The sequence below is a fragment of the Lissotriton vulgaris genome, unplaced genomic scaffold (assembly GCF_964263255.1).
Source record: "Lissotriton vulgaris unplaced genomic scaffold, aLisVul1.2 SCAFFOLD_490, whole genome shotgun sequence".
Taxonomy (NCBI): domain Eukaryota; kingdom Metazoa; phylum Chordata; class Amphibia; order Caudata; family Salamandridae; genus Lissotriton; species Lissotriton vulgaris.
Window position 1 is genome coordinate 365,452 of NW_028240828.1, and position 16,531 is coordinate 381,982.

General features: G+C 48.2%; 1 protein-coding gene across 1 annotated transcript in view; it reads right to left on the reverse strand.

Moving 5' to 3' along the window:
• The window catches only part of LOC147672520 (cAMP and cAMP-inhibited cGMP 3',5'-cyclic phosphodiesterase 10A-like), a 909,783-nt gene that overhangs the window by 33,982 nt on the left and 859,270 nt on the right, over positions 1 to 16,531 (reverse strand). Inside the window, exon 20 of the mRNA XM_086947973.1 lies at positions 10,110 to 10,198. Coding sequence (XP_086804099.1) covers positions 10,110 to 10,198 — 89 coding nt within the window. The remainder of the gene's footprint in view (positions 1 to 10,109; positions 10,199 to 16,531) is intronic.

Here is a 16,531-nt window from a genome sequence, read left to right on the forward strand (position 1 = left end):
TTTCCCAGGCGTCTATACTGGATCCAAAATATTGTCAGCAGTACCGCTGAGCGCCGGTAGGTGAAGCTTTGCAGCACACCAAGGCCGTTCTGGAAACAACATGCTGATGTCAGTTGCTTTCAGAGATTATCCGCACCTCCAGACACAGAGCCGCAAAAGCAAATTGTCATGACCATTAAGCAGATTCTTAAACTTTGAATCTTATGAACGGGTAGAGTCCAATCACAGAACAGGGAGGATGGAAGGGTCATTGAGGAATCTGTGGCTAGACAGTGCCTCTACCAGAGTCTGCTTTACTAAAGGCAAGTAACTTGTTCTTCTGATAGAGACTACTAGCTGCAGACACCTCACCTTTAGACGGCATGGATACCAAAGCAGTACCTAACTGGAGGTGAGCTGAGAATGGACTAAAGCCAGGAAGTCCTGTACAACTCAGCAGGTAAAACGCCTTTCTCGACGAACTTGAACTATCCAGACAATTGTGCTTTGTGAAAGCATCCTTTTGATAGCCCTCTGGCCAAAGGAGCTTGCACTCCCTAATGCAAAATGGAAAGATGGTCCTCTGTCAGTTGTTGGGGAGAGGGTGGAAGGTGGAGAAAAAAAGGGGAGAGTATAACCCTTCCGAAAATTTGCAGGGCCTACCTGTCTGATGCTATGGCCTGCAATACTGGCAAGCATTTGTTTCGGAACCGGCCTCTCACAAGGTGGCCATGCTCCGCTAAGGACATGGTAAAGGGATTTTTCATGTGGGGCTAAAGGGCCTACAGTGGACTGGGCAGCCCGTGAACTTTAGCCACGGAGGCAGTGGGCACCACACCTGCGAAACTGTTTGGCGTCATGCTTGGATTTTATTTGCTAGTGGTATGGGGGTACCTCTGCCAAAACCGGAAAAGGATCAGTAGAGTTTACGCAGCTTGAGAGGTGGGAGCAGATAAGGCCAAGGAACGAGTTGTGGCCCTGCTCTCCCTGAACCACTCGAAAGCAGATTCTGTCTTGCCCCAAATTGGTGAGTCCCATCGAACCGCATGCTAATGAAGGAAGAGTGGACACTGCCTGAAAACAGGTTGACCACAACCAGGTGTGGCGACAAATGGCAACACTGGTGTCGATGGTCCACCTGATTGAATCTGCGGTTTACAAGCCACAACAAATCGTGGCCTCAGCAGCAGGCCTGCCATTCTGAATAGCATGGGCAAAGACATGTCTGAGATCTTCAGGGACACCTGGGAGGACTTGCTTCACCGAGCTACAAAGGGCATGGAATGCTTCTCAGCAGACAGTTATCATTTACTGACCTGAGAACTAAGCTGATGAATGAAAATATTAGTTTGCCAAAGGTTTCAACACCTTTTGACACTGTCTGGGGAGTTGGGCACATGTTGGGATTGGCCTTACTTGCAGAAGCTTACACCACTAGATTTTCAGGTGAAGGGTGCCGAGAGAGAAAAGAGGGATCACCCAGTGCAGGACAAGGGTATCACCAAATCTGGCGGTTGTCTGTAATATGCCACAGCAAGGTTTGACCCATGCACCATTAAGGTGTCGGTAAAGGCTTCATTAAATTACAGGAGGTACCTTGAAGAGGTTTGCTCTGGCTGCAGAACTTTGGCCAGTAAGTTAATCTTTCCCTCCAAGGTGGGGAGTTGTAGTTCAAGGACTTCAGCAACCATCCGGACTACCATGATGAAGGAAGTGGGCTCTCATGTGGCTGGTCCAGGGGGTGGGGTTTCAGAGGTATCAAGGCCACTAGTCTCCTGCAAGTCATTATACCAAGTATCAGCTTGATAGGTTGAGCGAACTCATCAGGCAGATCATAATCATCAGTCTGTGCCAAAAAGGGAATGTAAGGTGTGCTGTGCTTGGAGAGTTTGCAGTCTGATCTAAGGAACTGTAGCCGAGCGCTGAATTAATGAAGGTTGGACCAACACCATCTCGGAATTAGACAGGAATATGGGAAGCTCCTTGTCCGGTGTCAATGGATTAGGTAACAGAGTTGAAGTCCCAAGTACTGGTGCGTACCTCAGCGCTGAAGGTGGGGTCCAGAGAAGGGCCAGAGGTGCTGTAACAGACCTTGAGGCCCAACTGCTGCCGAGGGTGAACCTGTCAGCGGTACTTCAGGTGGAAGGCATCTTGGTTCCTTTTGGCCTGAAGGTTTGCGCCGGGACGCTCCTTCGCTGGAGCAGCCGTGCGCGATACAAATAGCACTAACATAACATAACATAACATAACAAGTCAGTCGGGAGCCAAAGAAATGGAGCATTGCTGCACAGAATGCACCGATCTGTTGCCGAGTGGCAGAAGGTAGCAAAATGTTCGCTGTAATGGAATCAGTGGCGCGGAATCACCGCTAAGAACATTAGTTACTTACCTGTAAACAGGTGGTTCTCCAGTATTGGTGTCTTTCATAGATTCACATGCCTGAATCATTCCCCGTCGTCGGAGTGGGAGTCCCACGGTACATAAAAAAGCAATAATATGCCATAATATATATAGCAAATATCAGAAGTACCAAACCAGGAAGTAAAGTAGCACCAGCTACAGTAGAAAAAACCTTCACACTCGTGACTATCCTAGTCATTATGTGTTAGTCCAAACTGCAGCCAATCAGGCGACAGCACCCACCAGAATGTTCTCCCCAGAGGCTCAGGCTCTCAGATTTTCTCGCACAGGAGTGAAACCCCATAATGCCTGAGTGAGTCTCTGGGGGGAGGCGGGCGGGTTGCATGTGAATCTATGAAAGACACCAATACTGGAGAACCACCTGTTTACAGGTAAGTAACTAATTTTCTTCTCCAGTATTAGGGGTGTCTTTCATAGATTCACATGCCTGAATCAGAATTATAAGCAGAACTCCTAGCATAATGCTCGTAGACGTCAGAGTATCAAATATATATATACAGTATACATGTATAACAATAATCATCAACATCTGAAATAACGTCTAAAGAGCATAGAGGAGGAGGTGGAAACAGAGGCTCACCTTATTTGAAAAGATTGCGCAGCACTGCTCTTCCAACCGAAGCATCTGCGTCGTCTGCTGAATCTAGACAGTAGTGTCTAGTAAAGGTGTGCCTGCTAGACCACGTAGCAGCTCTGCAGATCTGTCGAAGAGGCACACCAGCATAAAGGGCAGTGGAAGAGCTAACCGCCCTTGTAGAATGTGCTCTTGGCAAGGCCTGTAAGGGTCTACCGGCCTGCTGATGACAAAGTCCAATTGTAGAGGAGACCCATCTAGCAATGGTCTGTTTTGAAACTGCACAGCCCTGGCGCTGCCGTCCATAAGCCACGAACAGCTGGCCTGTCTTGCGGATGGCAGAGGTTCTTGATAGGTAAAACTTGAGGCATCTCCTAATATCCAACGAATGCAGTGCTCGTTCAGCCGGAGACTGTGGGGTTGGAAAGAATGTCTTGAGGACAACCGGCTCATTCAGATGAAAATCCAAAGGCACTTTTGGCATGTACGTTGGATTAGTACGTAGTACTACCGATTCAGTGGTAAATTGGATGAAAGGCTATCTAGATGTGAATGCCTGAATATCGCTAACTCTTCTAGCAGATGTTAAAGCCAGTAACAATGACACTTTCCATGTTAAAAATTTCAGGTCCACCTTATGGATCGGCTCGAAAGGGTGACGCATGAGCTGAGTTAGTACGACATTCAGATGCAATGTAGGAGGAGGTTTCCGCACAGGCGGAAACATACGAAATAATCCTTTGAAAAATTGCTGTATAATCCGCACGGAAAACAAAGAATTTGATCCATCCTGACGAAATCTGGAAATGGCAGCCAGGAAGACCTTAAGAGTAGAATGCGCCAAACCCAATCTGGCCAAGTGCAAAAAGAAGGGTAGAATTTGCTCTGGCTTGGCATGAATGGGATGAAGACCATTAGACTGGCACCATGCACAGAAACGCCTCCACTTAAGTTTGTAGGTCTTGATCGTAGATGGAGCTCTGGCCTTCGCCAGTACCTCCTGGCAATCCTGCTGAATGTTTAAGTGTGCAAATTCCATGTGCTGAGGAGCCAAGTCGCCAATTTCAGCGAGTTCGGGTCCGGATGGTACACCCAGCCCTTGTGGGTAGAGCGAGTATTCGGAATGCGAGGAAGTTGGATAGGGTTGCATTCCGAGAGAAGGAGCAGCTCGGTGAACCAGTATTGCCGGGGCCATCGTGGAGCAATCAGTATCAACCGGCATGGTTGCTTCTTCATCTTCTTGATGGATACTGTGAGTCAGGGCCCAACTCCAAATCTCTTGTGCCTGGTGCGACAGCCGGGCTGATCTTGTGCCTCCCTGCTTGTTTAGGTAATGCATGCAGGTGGTGTTGTCTGTCCGAACCCAGACTGTGGCACCTTCTAGGGCCGCCTGAAAGGACTTGAGGGCTAGAAAGATGGCGTGCAATTCTAGCCTGTTTATGTGCCATTTCATTTGGATTTTGTCCCATTTCCCGCTGACCGTCATGCCTTGGAGGTGTGCACACCAGCCTGTCATTGAAGCGTCTGTCGTCACTATGAACCTAGGCACTTCCGTGAGGAAAGAGCATCCCACTTGTATGTTGCAACATTGACTCCACCATTGGATCGCTTCTCGCATTCGTGGTGTTATTTTTAGGATGTCCTCGAAGGACCCCGACACCTGTATCCACTGGCGACTGAGCTCCTCTTGCAAGGGCCTCATCCGAAGACGACAGTTGGGGGTGAGAATAATACAGGAAGAAATCATCCCTATGAAGGACTTGAACATGCGTACTGAAACGCACCTTTTTAACAACAGTGCAGCAGCCAGCCGCTGTATCTTTTCCTATCTCTCCTTTGAGATAAATACTTGGGCGAGCTTGGTGTCCAGTGTCGCTCCTATGAAAGTCTTTCTCCTTGCTGGCGTTAGGTGTGATTTCTCGAAGTTCACTGAGAAACCCAGGCTTTGCATCAGTGACAGAGTTTTTTGAATGTGAGTTTTTACCATGTTGAAAGAACTGGCGTTGATAAGGCAATCGTCTAGATATGGATATATCTGTATTGACTGCAACCGAAGGTGGGCTGCCACCGGAGCCAGTATCTTTGTGAACACTCTGGGGGCTGAGCGCAGTCCAAAGGGAAGAACTTTGAACTGGAAGTCCCTGCCAGCCACTCTGAACCTTAGAAACTTCCGGTGCCTGGGAAAAATTGGAACATGGAAGTATGCATCCTGAAGGTCGAGTGTTGCCATATACTCTCCCGCCGAAAGAAAATGGAGGAGTTCTTGAAGTGTCAGCATCCTGAATGACAGTTTTTTTTTAGGAATTTGTTGAGGGCACGCAGGCCGAGGATGGGTCGCCATTCCCCCGACTTCTTGAGAATAAGGAAAAATCTTGAGTAGAAGCCTTTTCCTTTTTGATAATGGTACCCTTTCTATTGCTCCTTTTCGAATCATAGTGTTGATCTGGGTAAACAGCTCCTTGAGATGTGCTGGAGGTGGTCCCCTTGGGGGGGTAGTTTGGAGGAGTCTTTACGAATTCCAAAATGTGACCTCTGGCTACCACATCCAGAACCCATTTGTCTGTGGTAATCTTGGACCAATTTAAGTAATTTTGGGATATTTTTCCTCCAATTTGGGACAAAGTGGCGGCAGGATGCGTTTCTCACTTTTTATTGTCTCTTCCGCGATAGTTGGATTTTCCTCGAGACTGAGAAAAATTTCCTTTTCTCTGTCCGTAAGTCTGTTGACGATATGGCTGGTATCTTTGGTTTCCCTGGGCGGAAGTATAGGAGCGCTGTTGGTTATAGCCTCCTCTATTAGAGAAATTCCCTCTTCCTCTTGCTCCACGAAAGGAAGACTTCCTGTATTGTAAAGTGCCAGGCGAACGTGCTGTCTCAGTATCCTTCTTGATGGCTTCCAGAGCATCGTCTACATGCTTTCCAAATAAATACTCTCCATCATATGCCATATCTATAATCCTTGTTTGGACCTCCTGTCGAAAGGATGTTGCCTTCAACCATTCTTGCCTCCTGAGAACAGCTGCACCCGCTAGCTGACGAAAACCTGTGGCAGCAACGTCCACTGCAGCATCAATCATCTCAGATGAGACGCACTCTCCTTCCTGAAGGATCTTCTTTGCTTCAGCCCGATCTGGCTCGGGAAGTTTGTCCACATACGGCGAGATGTCCGACCACATCTGCCTATTGTATCTCCCTAATATGGCTAGAGAGTTAGCGGCTCTAATAGTTGTAGCTACAATTGTAGAAACTTTTTTCCCGATTGAATCTAGACGTCTCCCAGCTTTATCTGGCGGAACAGAGACCTGAGATGTTCGGTTAGTAGATCTCTTTTGCGCTGCCTGCGCTACCACAGAGTCTGCTTTCGCTTGTCCAATGAGGCACGCTGGAGATGCATTTGGCGCCCTATATTTTTTATCCACTCTCTGGAGCACTGCTGGCAAAGAATTTGGTTTGGACATGATCTTCAGTCCTTCCTTCCATATGAAATCTATGATTGGAATGGTCCAACTCTGTTTCTGTGGCGAAGACTTGAAGTCATACAAGAAGCAGTCTTCTTGTTTTGACTCCATAGTTATCAGGAACCTCCTTGTTGCTCTATCAATGATCTTGTGGAATGAGGCAATGTCCATAGGAGGTGACTCTGATGTTGTAAGCTCTACCGGAGAAGGTGTGTTTGGATTGTAATCCTCATACTCCGACGATTCTGACCTATTGTCTAATTCTCCTTCTTCCTGCTCCTCATCTGAGTACTCTTCATCCTCTGTTTGAGGAGCTGTGACTTGTGACGCAGACAATGCTGGACGTCCTTCCTCCAAGGTCACAGAAACAACTGGCTGTGCCTGCTTTGAAAGCGGCGTCGCTGTTTTAGGTCTTGGCGTAGATACATGAGAGTCACCTGACTCTGAAGGTGGAAAACGCCTATAGTAGTCGCTGAGCATGTATTGTAGATTGCGAAACAATTCCTCAGGCATTTGCATGCCGGGAGCAGGCCTGTCCTCATGTGATAAGGGCTCCGTTTCCTGCATATCTTCCTCCGTATCACCGCCTTGAATCTTAATTTGGAGGTCAGACGGACTTCTGGCCGATCCAAAGTTCTCATCCTCATAGGATCTTTCCTTATCAGAATCCAAAAGCTTAGTTTCTTTAACAGCGTAGCTGTAGTTGCAGGTGATGGCAACGGTATCCCAGATGGCTGTGCTGACCAGACTTGTAAGGCAGTGCAGCTTGACAGTGGTGGCGTCGCTGGAATTACTCCGTCGCCGATGAACCTGCTTTTTGCTGCTGAATTTTTTGCTTCGTCGACGGTACCATCGTCGACGATTGATCTATCTTCGTCGACGACGACTTTTTAGATGATATCTTCGTCGACGATAACTTCGTCGACGGGGACGTCATCAAGGTCGTCGACGGTAGCTTCGTCGACGTGGATTTCATCGTCGACGGCAACATCGTCGACGGCAACGTCGTCGGCGAGAGCTTCGTCGACGAGAGCATCGTCGACGGCATAATTTTCATCGTCGACGGGGAGCCAACCGTCGACATTAGATTCGTAGACGAGGAGCTCGTCGACGGTACCTTAGCCATCATCGACGGGACTATATTCGACGACGAGATAGGCCTGATCTGCACATGGACCAGCGTAGGCGATGAGGCCGAAGACATCACTAGAGCTGGCTTAGGTGAGGAGAAAGTCATCGTGCAGGTGGTAGACGTGGCCACATGAGAGGAAACACAATCCTTTTTTGACGTTGAAATTGTCAAAGATGGCAACTGAGGAGGCACAGACTGTGAAGATTTCTTGGGAACTGCAGATTTCCCAAACTTCTTAGAGGGCGTACTATCCATCTTAACAGGTGGAAGAGTCTTTTTTGAAACACTAGGCCCAGAAGAATCCAGAGAGGATTGGGACTTCTTTGCCACCTTCGCCCTTGGAGATGAAACTTCAGTTTCAGCCTTCCTCTTAATGGAAATTAGTGAAGAACCAGAGGCAATGCTTCCTACCTCAGACAAAGGGTCCTCCTTGTCCTTGAGTCTGTTAAGCCACAACAGCAGTCGTCCTTCTCTGTCCTTGATGGTCTTAGGGGGGGAAGGTCCGGCAGATCTTGCACTCCTTTTGCCTTATGGTCAGGATAAAGGCAATATAAACATTTTTTGTGGGGATCTTCTTTGAATAGCCTAAGCTTCCCACAAGAATCACAGGCCCTGAACAGGGATTTAGAAGTAGACATCTGAAAAACTTGAAGAAACTAACTAATCTTGAAGAAAACTGAGCAGAGCTCAGGGAGACTTCCTTCACACGACGTGCGGTAGAAAATCTGAGAGCCTGAGCCTCTTGGGAGAACATTCTGGTGGGGGCTGTCGCCTGATTGGCTGCAGTTTGGACTAACACATAATGACTAGGATAGTCACGAGTGTGAAGGTTTTTTCTACTGTAGCTGGTGCTACTTTACTTCCTTGGTTTGGTACTTCTGATATTTGCTATATGTATTATGGCATATTATTGCTTTTTTATGTACTGTGGGACTCCCACTCCGACAGCGGGGAATGATTCAGGCATGTGAATCTATGAAAGACACCCCTAATACTGGAGAAAGTCGGTTGTCCCCGGGAGCGAGATCTAGAGCCATGGTGCCACCCCTACGCCTGATGAGACGAATGTAAGTTATGATTTTTTAATGCTTCATTTTAGACCTATTGGATGACTTGGATCATAACAAAGACTCGCAAGATTGGCTTTATTGACTCCTGGAGCAGGAACCGGACTGGGACCAAACCTTGGATCTGGATTTAGAATGGTCTCGGCAAGGAATCTTATTGTGCTTGGTGATTTAAAGTTTCATCTCGCAGTCCTAGATGGCCCTCCGGTTTAATACATGCAATCTCTGCAGGCCTGAAGATGATCTGTTACAGACATTTGTTTGCAACTCTCACTACAGAGCTTAAAACCTGGTTCTTTTAGGGGGATCCTCCTGTACACACTGTTGGAGATTTAGAAAAAATATTGAGGTAAAGGGTCTTTGAGAGACGAGAGGAAGATGCAGATCTGTGCAAGGAGGCAGGGAAAGAAAGGAACTGATGTTAATGATCAGGAGTGATACCTACATATACTCTGCACATCATTCCCGGTGCGGAACTGTGTGGGTGCAAAGCCACACAGTGTCAACTACTGGAGCGCAGAGTACTAATGAAAAGTATCCAGTCTGGCGCCTGGGGAATATTAAAAAAGTGAGGAATCCACGGCTAGAAGTCTCTGTCACAATGTATAGAGCATCAATGCACCGTTTTTCCATTCCTGCCACAAGCACCACATTCTAACACACCCATGAATAGGCCAGTCTTGTTCTGGCCCAAATGCTCTACCGAGTGCACAAGTGCATCAAATTCAAACATCGTCATGGGTAGGCCAACTTTCCTTATTATTCGGAAAAACATTCTTTTTAACCTTGTATTTTATTTGTACTTCTTGAGCGTTATTTCACCAGAAACATCTGGATTGGTTCACATGCGTCATGGGGATTGCCAGAACTATGCCAAACTGAAATTTAGATTACGTTACAATTGTTAAGCAAAATTCCCAATATGACACCACTTTACATAACTATGCACCAATTGCTGTACAAATTTACAGCAAAACAAAGTTTAGAGATAACAGAATGTGACTGATTGTCTGTGGTGCTTTGTTTAAATGGATTGTCACGCAAGGAAGCATTTTGTGCTCAAATATAGTGCAAAATATGGTTGCCCTTCTTACAATTACGCGTAAATGCATATCAGTTTCTGAAATTTTGAGCAATTACGCAAAACCAAATACAAAAATTGTGCAAAACCCTAGTCATAATTTCCTCACAAGAAGGTCCGAATACATTTCTCAATATGTTTTTTGTAGTAATCAGTAAACAAAGCTAATTTTCAAGGAAAATGGGAGCTTTAATGAAATTACAGAAAACTACACAAAAGAAATTTACATATGCAGAAGAAAAGCATATGTAGAATTTTAATTACATTTCCTGTAGTCTACGTGGATCAGACTCGGGTGTTACAGCGCTGTGGTGTCTTTGAGCACACAACATGGAACCAGTCCCGAAATAGAAATGTAAACACAAATTGTGAGGTGGGAAGAGTCGCCGATGCTTACCTGCATGCCTGGAGGAGAGGCCGTGCAGGAGGAAAGATCTGTGTGAGGGTTGTGTAGCAGGGAATGGCAACTGCATTGTAGAAACCAATCTGTAAGAAGACACACATTGTAAGTATAATTCAGCAGGGTTATGCAGATCAATAAAATAAAAGCACATCTCACTTTGATGGTATTTTCATGTTTGATTTTAATGTTGTTGCAGCATTTATGCCTCACCACCGAAAAACAAGAGTAACGCGTCACAACGTCCTCCGTGAATTTAAAAGAAAAATACACTGATAAAGTCTTAAATATGTGTGCAAGCAAGGAGGCCCTGGAACAAGTACAGAAGTGCAGATAAAACCACTAAGGTCGTCAATTCCATGTTGAATACACAAGAGGAGTGCATGAAAACAGTCTAGACCACCGAGAATCATTCCAGGCAGCATTCAAACCCATTGTTTTCCACCCACTGTGCCACTCTAGACAGAGGCCCACCATATTCAAATAAGTAGTGAGCATGGCCCTCATGGGAAAAGTCTATCCCGAACTGCCGGGCGAGGCGCCGTCCAGAGGGGAACACACGCAACCCCAATGGGTTTCTGCCTTATTAGGGCTCATCAACGAGGTACAATTTGGATTCTGTGGCACGGTAAGCAAGGGAAACCTGTCTGGGCATATGTTATGTTATGTTGATTTATTATGCGCACAGATACTCCAGCCAAGGAGCGTCCCGGCGCAGAGACAAGGTAGAGCATAACACAACAGGAAAGTGAAAAACATAAAAGCAGCTAAAACAGGAATGTTTTTATGGCCCTCCGGAAAGTCAAGAGATCCTCCCATCAGACGGATTTCAACAGGAAGGGAGTTCCATGCTGCAGCGGCCTTTACACTGAACGAGCGGCCTCCCATGCGACTGAGCCTGAATTTGGGGACCACAGCAAGGGCCAGGCCCAGGGAACGGAGGGTACGGGTGGGAACGTAAAAGGAGAGACAACTAGATAAGATTTCCGGGCCTATACCTCTCAGAATCTTAAAGGCAAGGCACAGAACCTTAAAGAGGATGCGCTTCCTTACAGGGAGCCAATGTAGGGAACGAAGGACACCTGCCACCGGGCTGAATCTGGGCAGTCCGACAATCGCCCTCGCCGCAGCATTCTGTACCCGCTGCAGACGGGTTAACTCTGCCTGGTTGGCCCCGGCCAGAAGAGAGCTGGCATAATCCAGGCGGGAGATGATAGTTGCCTGGATCACCAGCTGCCTGGTCGGGGCGTCAAAGAACTTGAGAACAGGTCTCAAGCCCCTCAGCAGTCCAAAACAACAGGCCGCAGTTTTTTTGGTGTGCCCTACAAAGGAGAGGCCCGCATCCAGCCAGACCCCCAGGTTTTTTACCTCCGATACCGGGGTCGGAGTGGGTCCTAGCTCTGAGGGCCACCATTGGTCACCCCACAACTCCACTCCCTTACCGACAACCATCACCTCCGTTTTTGTGGCATTTAGCTGAAGACAGTTGCCTGTCAACCAGCTAGCCACCTCCTTCAGTCCAGACTGGAACCTGAGGGCCTCGATCTCCGCATCCCCGCTGAGAGTAACCGCCAGCTGTGTGTCGTCGGCATATGAGACCAGAGTTAGGCCCCACTGCCTAGCGACATCAGCCAGCGGTCTCACGTAAAGGTTGAACAACGTGGGACTCAGCGAGGACCCTTGCGGGACCCCCATGGCCAGCGGTTGGAAATTGGACTTGAAGGGAGGGATGGCAACACAGAAGGAGCGGTCGTCTAGAAAGGAGCGGAACCATTGCAATACCTGGCCGCCAATGCCAGTCTCCTCGAGCCGATGCAGGAGGATGCTGTGGTCTACCGTGTCAAAGGCGGCGCTAAGGTCTAATAATATAAGCACCGCCGTTTGACCAGCATCCAACCTTGCACGGAGATGTTCCACCATCACAAGTAACGCGGTCTCTGTGCTGTGACCGGCACGAAATCCGTTTTGTGTGGGATCGAGGGCATTGGTCCGTACAAGATGTTCAGACAGGGCCAGATTGACATGGGCCTCTGTAATCTTGGCTGGCCAGGGTAGCAACGAGATGGGGCGATAGCTTTCGGGCTTGGACGGGTCCAGGGAGGGCTTTTTGATGATTGGGGACACCACAGCTTGCTTCCACTTAGCTGGGACCACTCCCGTTTCCAAGGAAAGGTTGACAAGGGAACATACAGCTGCACGTCCCATAAAAGCCTGATCTCGAAAGAGAGCAGGCCTTACTGGATCGGATGGAGATCCAGATTTGACTTGCAACGCAAGTTTGTCAAACCCGTCCAAGGTGAGGGGGGGGGGGGGGGGGGGGGGAAGACAAGCAGAGAAGTCTGATAGTGGGTCCCGCTGGTGCTTTCCCAACCGGACCCCATGCTAGGGAATGTCCGATAGATGGCTTGGACTTTCCCCAGGAAATACGAGGCAAGGGATTCACAGTGGGAAAGAGAGCTTACAGTCGTAGAGGTAGGCCGCTTTGCCATGAGATCTTTTACGGCTTTGAAAATGGCTTTCGACGGTTTAGTACTGTTCCGGAATTCTGCAGCATAAAAAGCCGCTCGAGCTTGACAAATAGCCCGATGGTAGAGCTTGACGGACCTGGCATATGCAGCTTTTAAATCAGCCCCATAGGTCTTCCTCCAGGCCCTCTCAGCCCGTCTACAGGCACCCTTCAGAGCCCGAAGGGCGCCGTCGTACCAGGGACTCGACTCTCTAGAGTTGATTTTAGTCGATACAATGGGTATCAGAGAGTCCAAGGCCCTAGTAATCCAGGAACAGAAGAGGTCATACCCCTTTTCTACATCCGTCAAAGGACCCAGCGGCTCCTCTAGTAGAAGATGATGAAAGTCTTCTAACCTAAGTTTCTTCCAGGCCCTCTTCTGAACCCGTCTAGCCGAGGACATGGAAGGGGTGGCTGAGACAGGGCAAAGGAAGGACACCAAGAAGTGGTCTGTCCATTCCACCGGCAGGATGGAGGTAATTTTAGTCCCCGGCAGATTGGTAAACAAGGGATCTAAAATATGCCCCCCCGAGTAGGCTGGGAGACCAACTGGGGAAGTTGAAAGGCCTCTAGGTCAGAGGAGATGGAACGCACTGTTAGACCTGAGAGGGTGTCGAAGTGCAGATTCAAGTCACCTATGATGGTAAAGTTGGCACAGTCTGCGACCAAAGGGCCAACAATGTCGGGGAAAGCATTTCTAAACACCAGATTGCTGCCGGGCGGACGATAAACGACCATCCCGGAGAGCGTAAATTCAGGGCTGACAGAGACCCTGAACAAGGCACTTTCACACCCAGGAATATTGAGGGCACTCCAGACACAGGAATAATTGAACCTTACTACTAAAGCTATACCCCCATACTCATGGTCACTTAGGGCGTTATATCACACAATGTAATTACCTAAGAAACACGGACTAGAATGTAGCCCAGAGTCATTACCAGTGGTTGCGATGAATTCAAGCATTCCACCCATCACTTTTTTGTTTACATCAGTTTGAAGTCCTATATGCAATAATTATGCCGAAAAATGGGCCGGTGCTGACTATGTTTTAGGACTCCAGCTGGCACTTACTGAAAAGGCCCAAATAGATCAAAATTATCTGAGGTTGCTTATCTTCGTGTTTAGAGGGGACCTAGCCTGGTAGTTGGCGCTGGACTGTTCTTACTGGAGTAGGACCAAGACTGATTTGCATTTGGCTGGCTCCTGTCTTAGATGGTGTGGTGGCCACAAGAACGCTTAAAGTACTCCACTAATCACTTTGTTTACTTCAGAACGGTATACCCCCAACATATCTACTAATTACAGGCACATTTCACTGCTTCCATGTTTCATCAAGGTTCTTAAAAAACATAAGCTATTCTTGACCATGTACAATCAGGTTTTATAGCTTCCTATCGCATAGAGTAGGCCCGTGTTATAATTGCAGGCATGCTTCACCGGATAGCGCACCCACCGACTGTGCAGCCTTGTTTCTTTGAGATCTATTTGCCGACCTATACACTATGCCTCACAGGGTAATATTTACTAGGGTTAGTAGGATGGATTTTAGAGATCTGACATAAAATTAGCTCTCATTCTATCTTTGAAGAACAGAAACAGTGGAAACAACTGGTGAAAATAGCACCCTCCTTTTCAGAGGCAAACCAGAGAAAAATTGTAGAGTACAGCAGGGTTCTTCCTTGAGCCATACACTTTTAAATATCTGTGTGGCTCAGCGGACACGTCCTTTTGGCTACATCTTCATGATATACCTAGATAACATTTAATTTATCTGGACTGACTATGGAATACAAACAAGAACATTTCAGATGTTGTCTCTCAACGGTGAACGCGTGGATGCATAACAACGTTCTAAACTTAACTTGGACAAGACCAAGATGCTTGTGATTGGAAAATCCTAAATGGAATGGACCTCTAGTTGGTGGTCAGCTGAGCTGGGACCTCCTCCAACTCCCAGTACAACAGTAAAGAATTTGTGTTTACACAGTGACAATCTGCTTTTGCTCAACTCTCGGGTAAACAAGGTTGTACCAATCTGTTTCTTTCTACTCAAAATACATTAACAAAAATCTATTTTGCTTCAGCAATAATGTTTGAAGTAAGTCTTATTTGCTGATAATTTCCAGGCTTGACTATTTCAACAGTCTTTTTGTTTAAGCTAGTAAAAACATAGTGAGAAATTACAAATGATTCAGAACCCCCCTCCCCCATTCTCCTGACCTTTGGATTACAAAGAGAAACGCATGTCACTCCTTAAAGACGTCTTCTTCCTTTCCTTCCTGTTAAAAAGCTGATTTATTTAAGCCTCTCTCTGAACAGTCCTCAAGTATCGCCAAGCCACATTTCTTTAAGGTCTGGTCCTCGAACCAGGATTTGGTCATTCCCCATTATAAAAAAAATATTTCAGCTGGTGTCCAAGACTTCTGCTTTATGACTCCTAACCACTGAAATTACCTTTTTTCTCTCAATTAAAACAATTGGCATTTTTTGCAATTTAGGTAGGGTAAATTGATAATAGATAATGTAGATAATTTACATGTTAGTTACCTTTGGTACAGCTCATGCAGGTGGATAGTCTATCGAACTCAATCAATCAATCAATCAAAGACATTTATAGAGCGCACTACTTACCCGTAGGGTCTCAAGGCGCTTGGGGGGGGGGCGTTACTGCTCGAACAGCCAGGTCTTGAGCTTCTCCCTGAAGGAGAGGTGGTCTTGGGTCAGGCGCAGGTCGGGAGGGAGGGAGTTCCAGGTCTTGGCGGCCAGGTAGAAGGACCTTCCTCCTGTTGTCGCTCTTCGGATGCGGGGGACGGCGGCGAGGGCGTGGCTGGCTGATCGGAGGTGGCGTTTGGGAGCGTAGAAGTTGATTCGGTTGTTGAGGTAGCTCGGGCCTTGATCGTGAAGGGCTTTGTGTGCGTGGGTGAGGAGAAGGAAGGTGATTCTTTTGTTGACGGGGAGCCAATGCAGGTCTCTCAGATGTCCGGAGATGTGGCTGTTTCGTGGGATGTCGAGGATGAGTCTGGCTGAGGCGTTCTGGATCCGCTGGAGTCTCTTCTGGAGCTTGGCGGTGGTACCGGCGTAGAGGGCGTTGCCGTAGTCCAGTCGGCTGGTGACGAGGGCCTGGGTGACGGTCTTCCTGGTCTCGGTGGGGATCCACCAGAAGATCTTCCGTAGCATGCGTAGGATGTTGAAGCACGACGAGGAGACGGCGTTGACTTGCCTGGTCATGGAGAGGGAGGAGTCCAGGATGAAGCCCAGGTTGCGTGCGTGGTCCGTCGGTTTGGGTGCGGTGCCCAGGGCAGGGGGCCACCAGGAGTCGTCCCAGGCGGAGGGCGAGGAGCCCAGGATGAGGACCTCCGTCTTGTCTGAGTTCAGTTTCAGGCGGCTGGTCGTCATCCACTCGGCTACATCTTTCATCCCTTCGTGCAGATTGGCTCTGGCGGCGGCGGGGTCGTTGGTCAGGGAGAGGATCAGCTGGGTGTCGTCGGCGTAGGAGATTATGTTGAGGTTGTGTTGGCATGCGATGGCCGCGAGGGGGCTCATGTAGACGTTGAAGAGGGTGGGGCTCAGCGAGGATCCTTGAGGGATGCCGCAGATGACTTCGGTGGCCTCTGACTTGTACGGTGGTAGGCGGACTCTCTGTGTTCTTCCGTCGAGGAAGGAGATGATCCACTCCAGTGCCTTCTCCTGGATTCCGACGTTGCTGAGGCGCTGCACTAGGGTGCGGTGGCAGACCGTGTCGAATGCCGCGGAGAGGTCTAGGAGGATGAGGGCCGCTGTATCTCCGTTGTCCATCAGGGCTCGGATGTCGTCGGTGGCAGCGATGAGGGCGGTCTCGGTGCTGTGGTTGGCTCGGAAGCCAGACTGTGAGGGGTCGAGGGATCCATTTGTCTCGAGGAAGGCGGCCAGC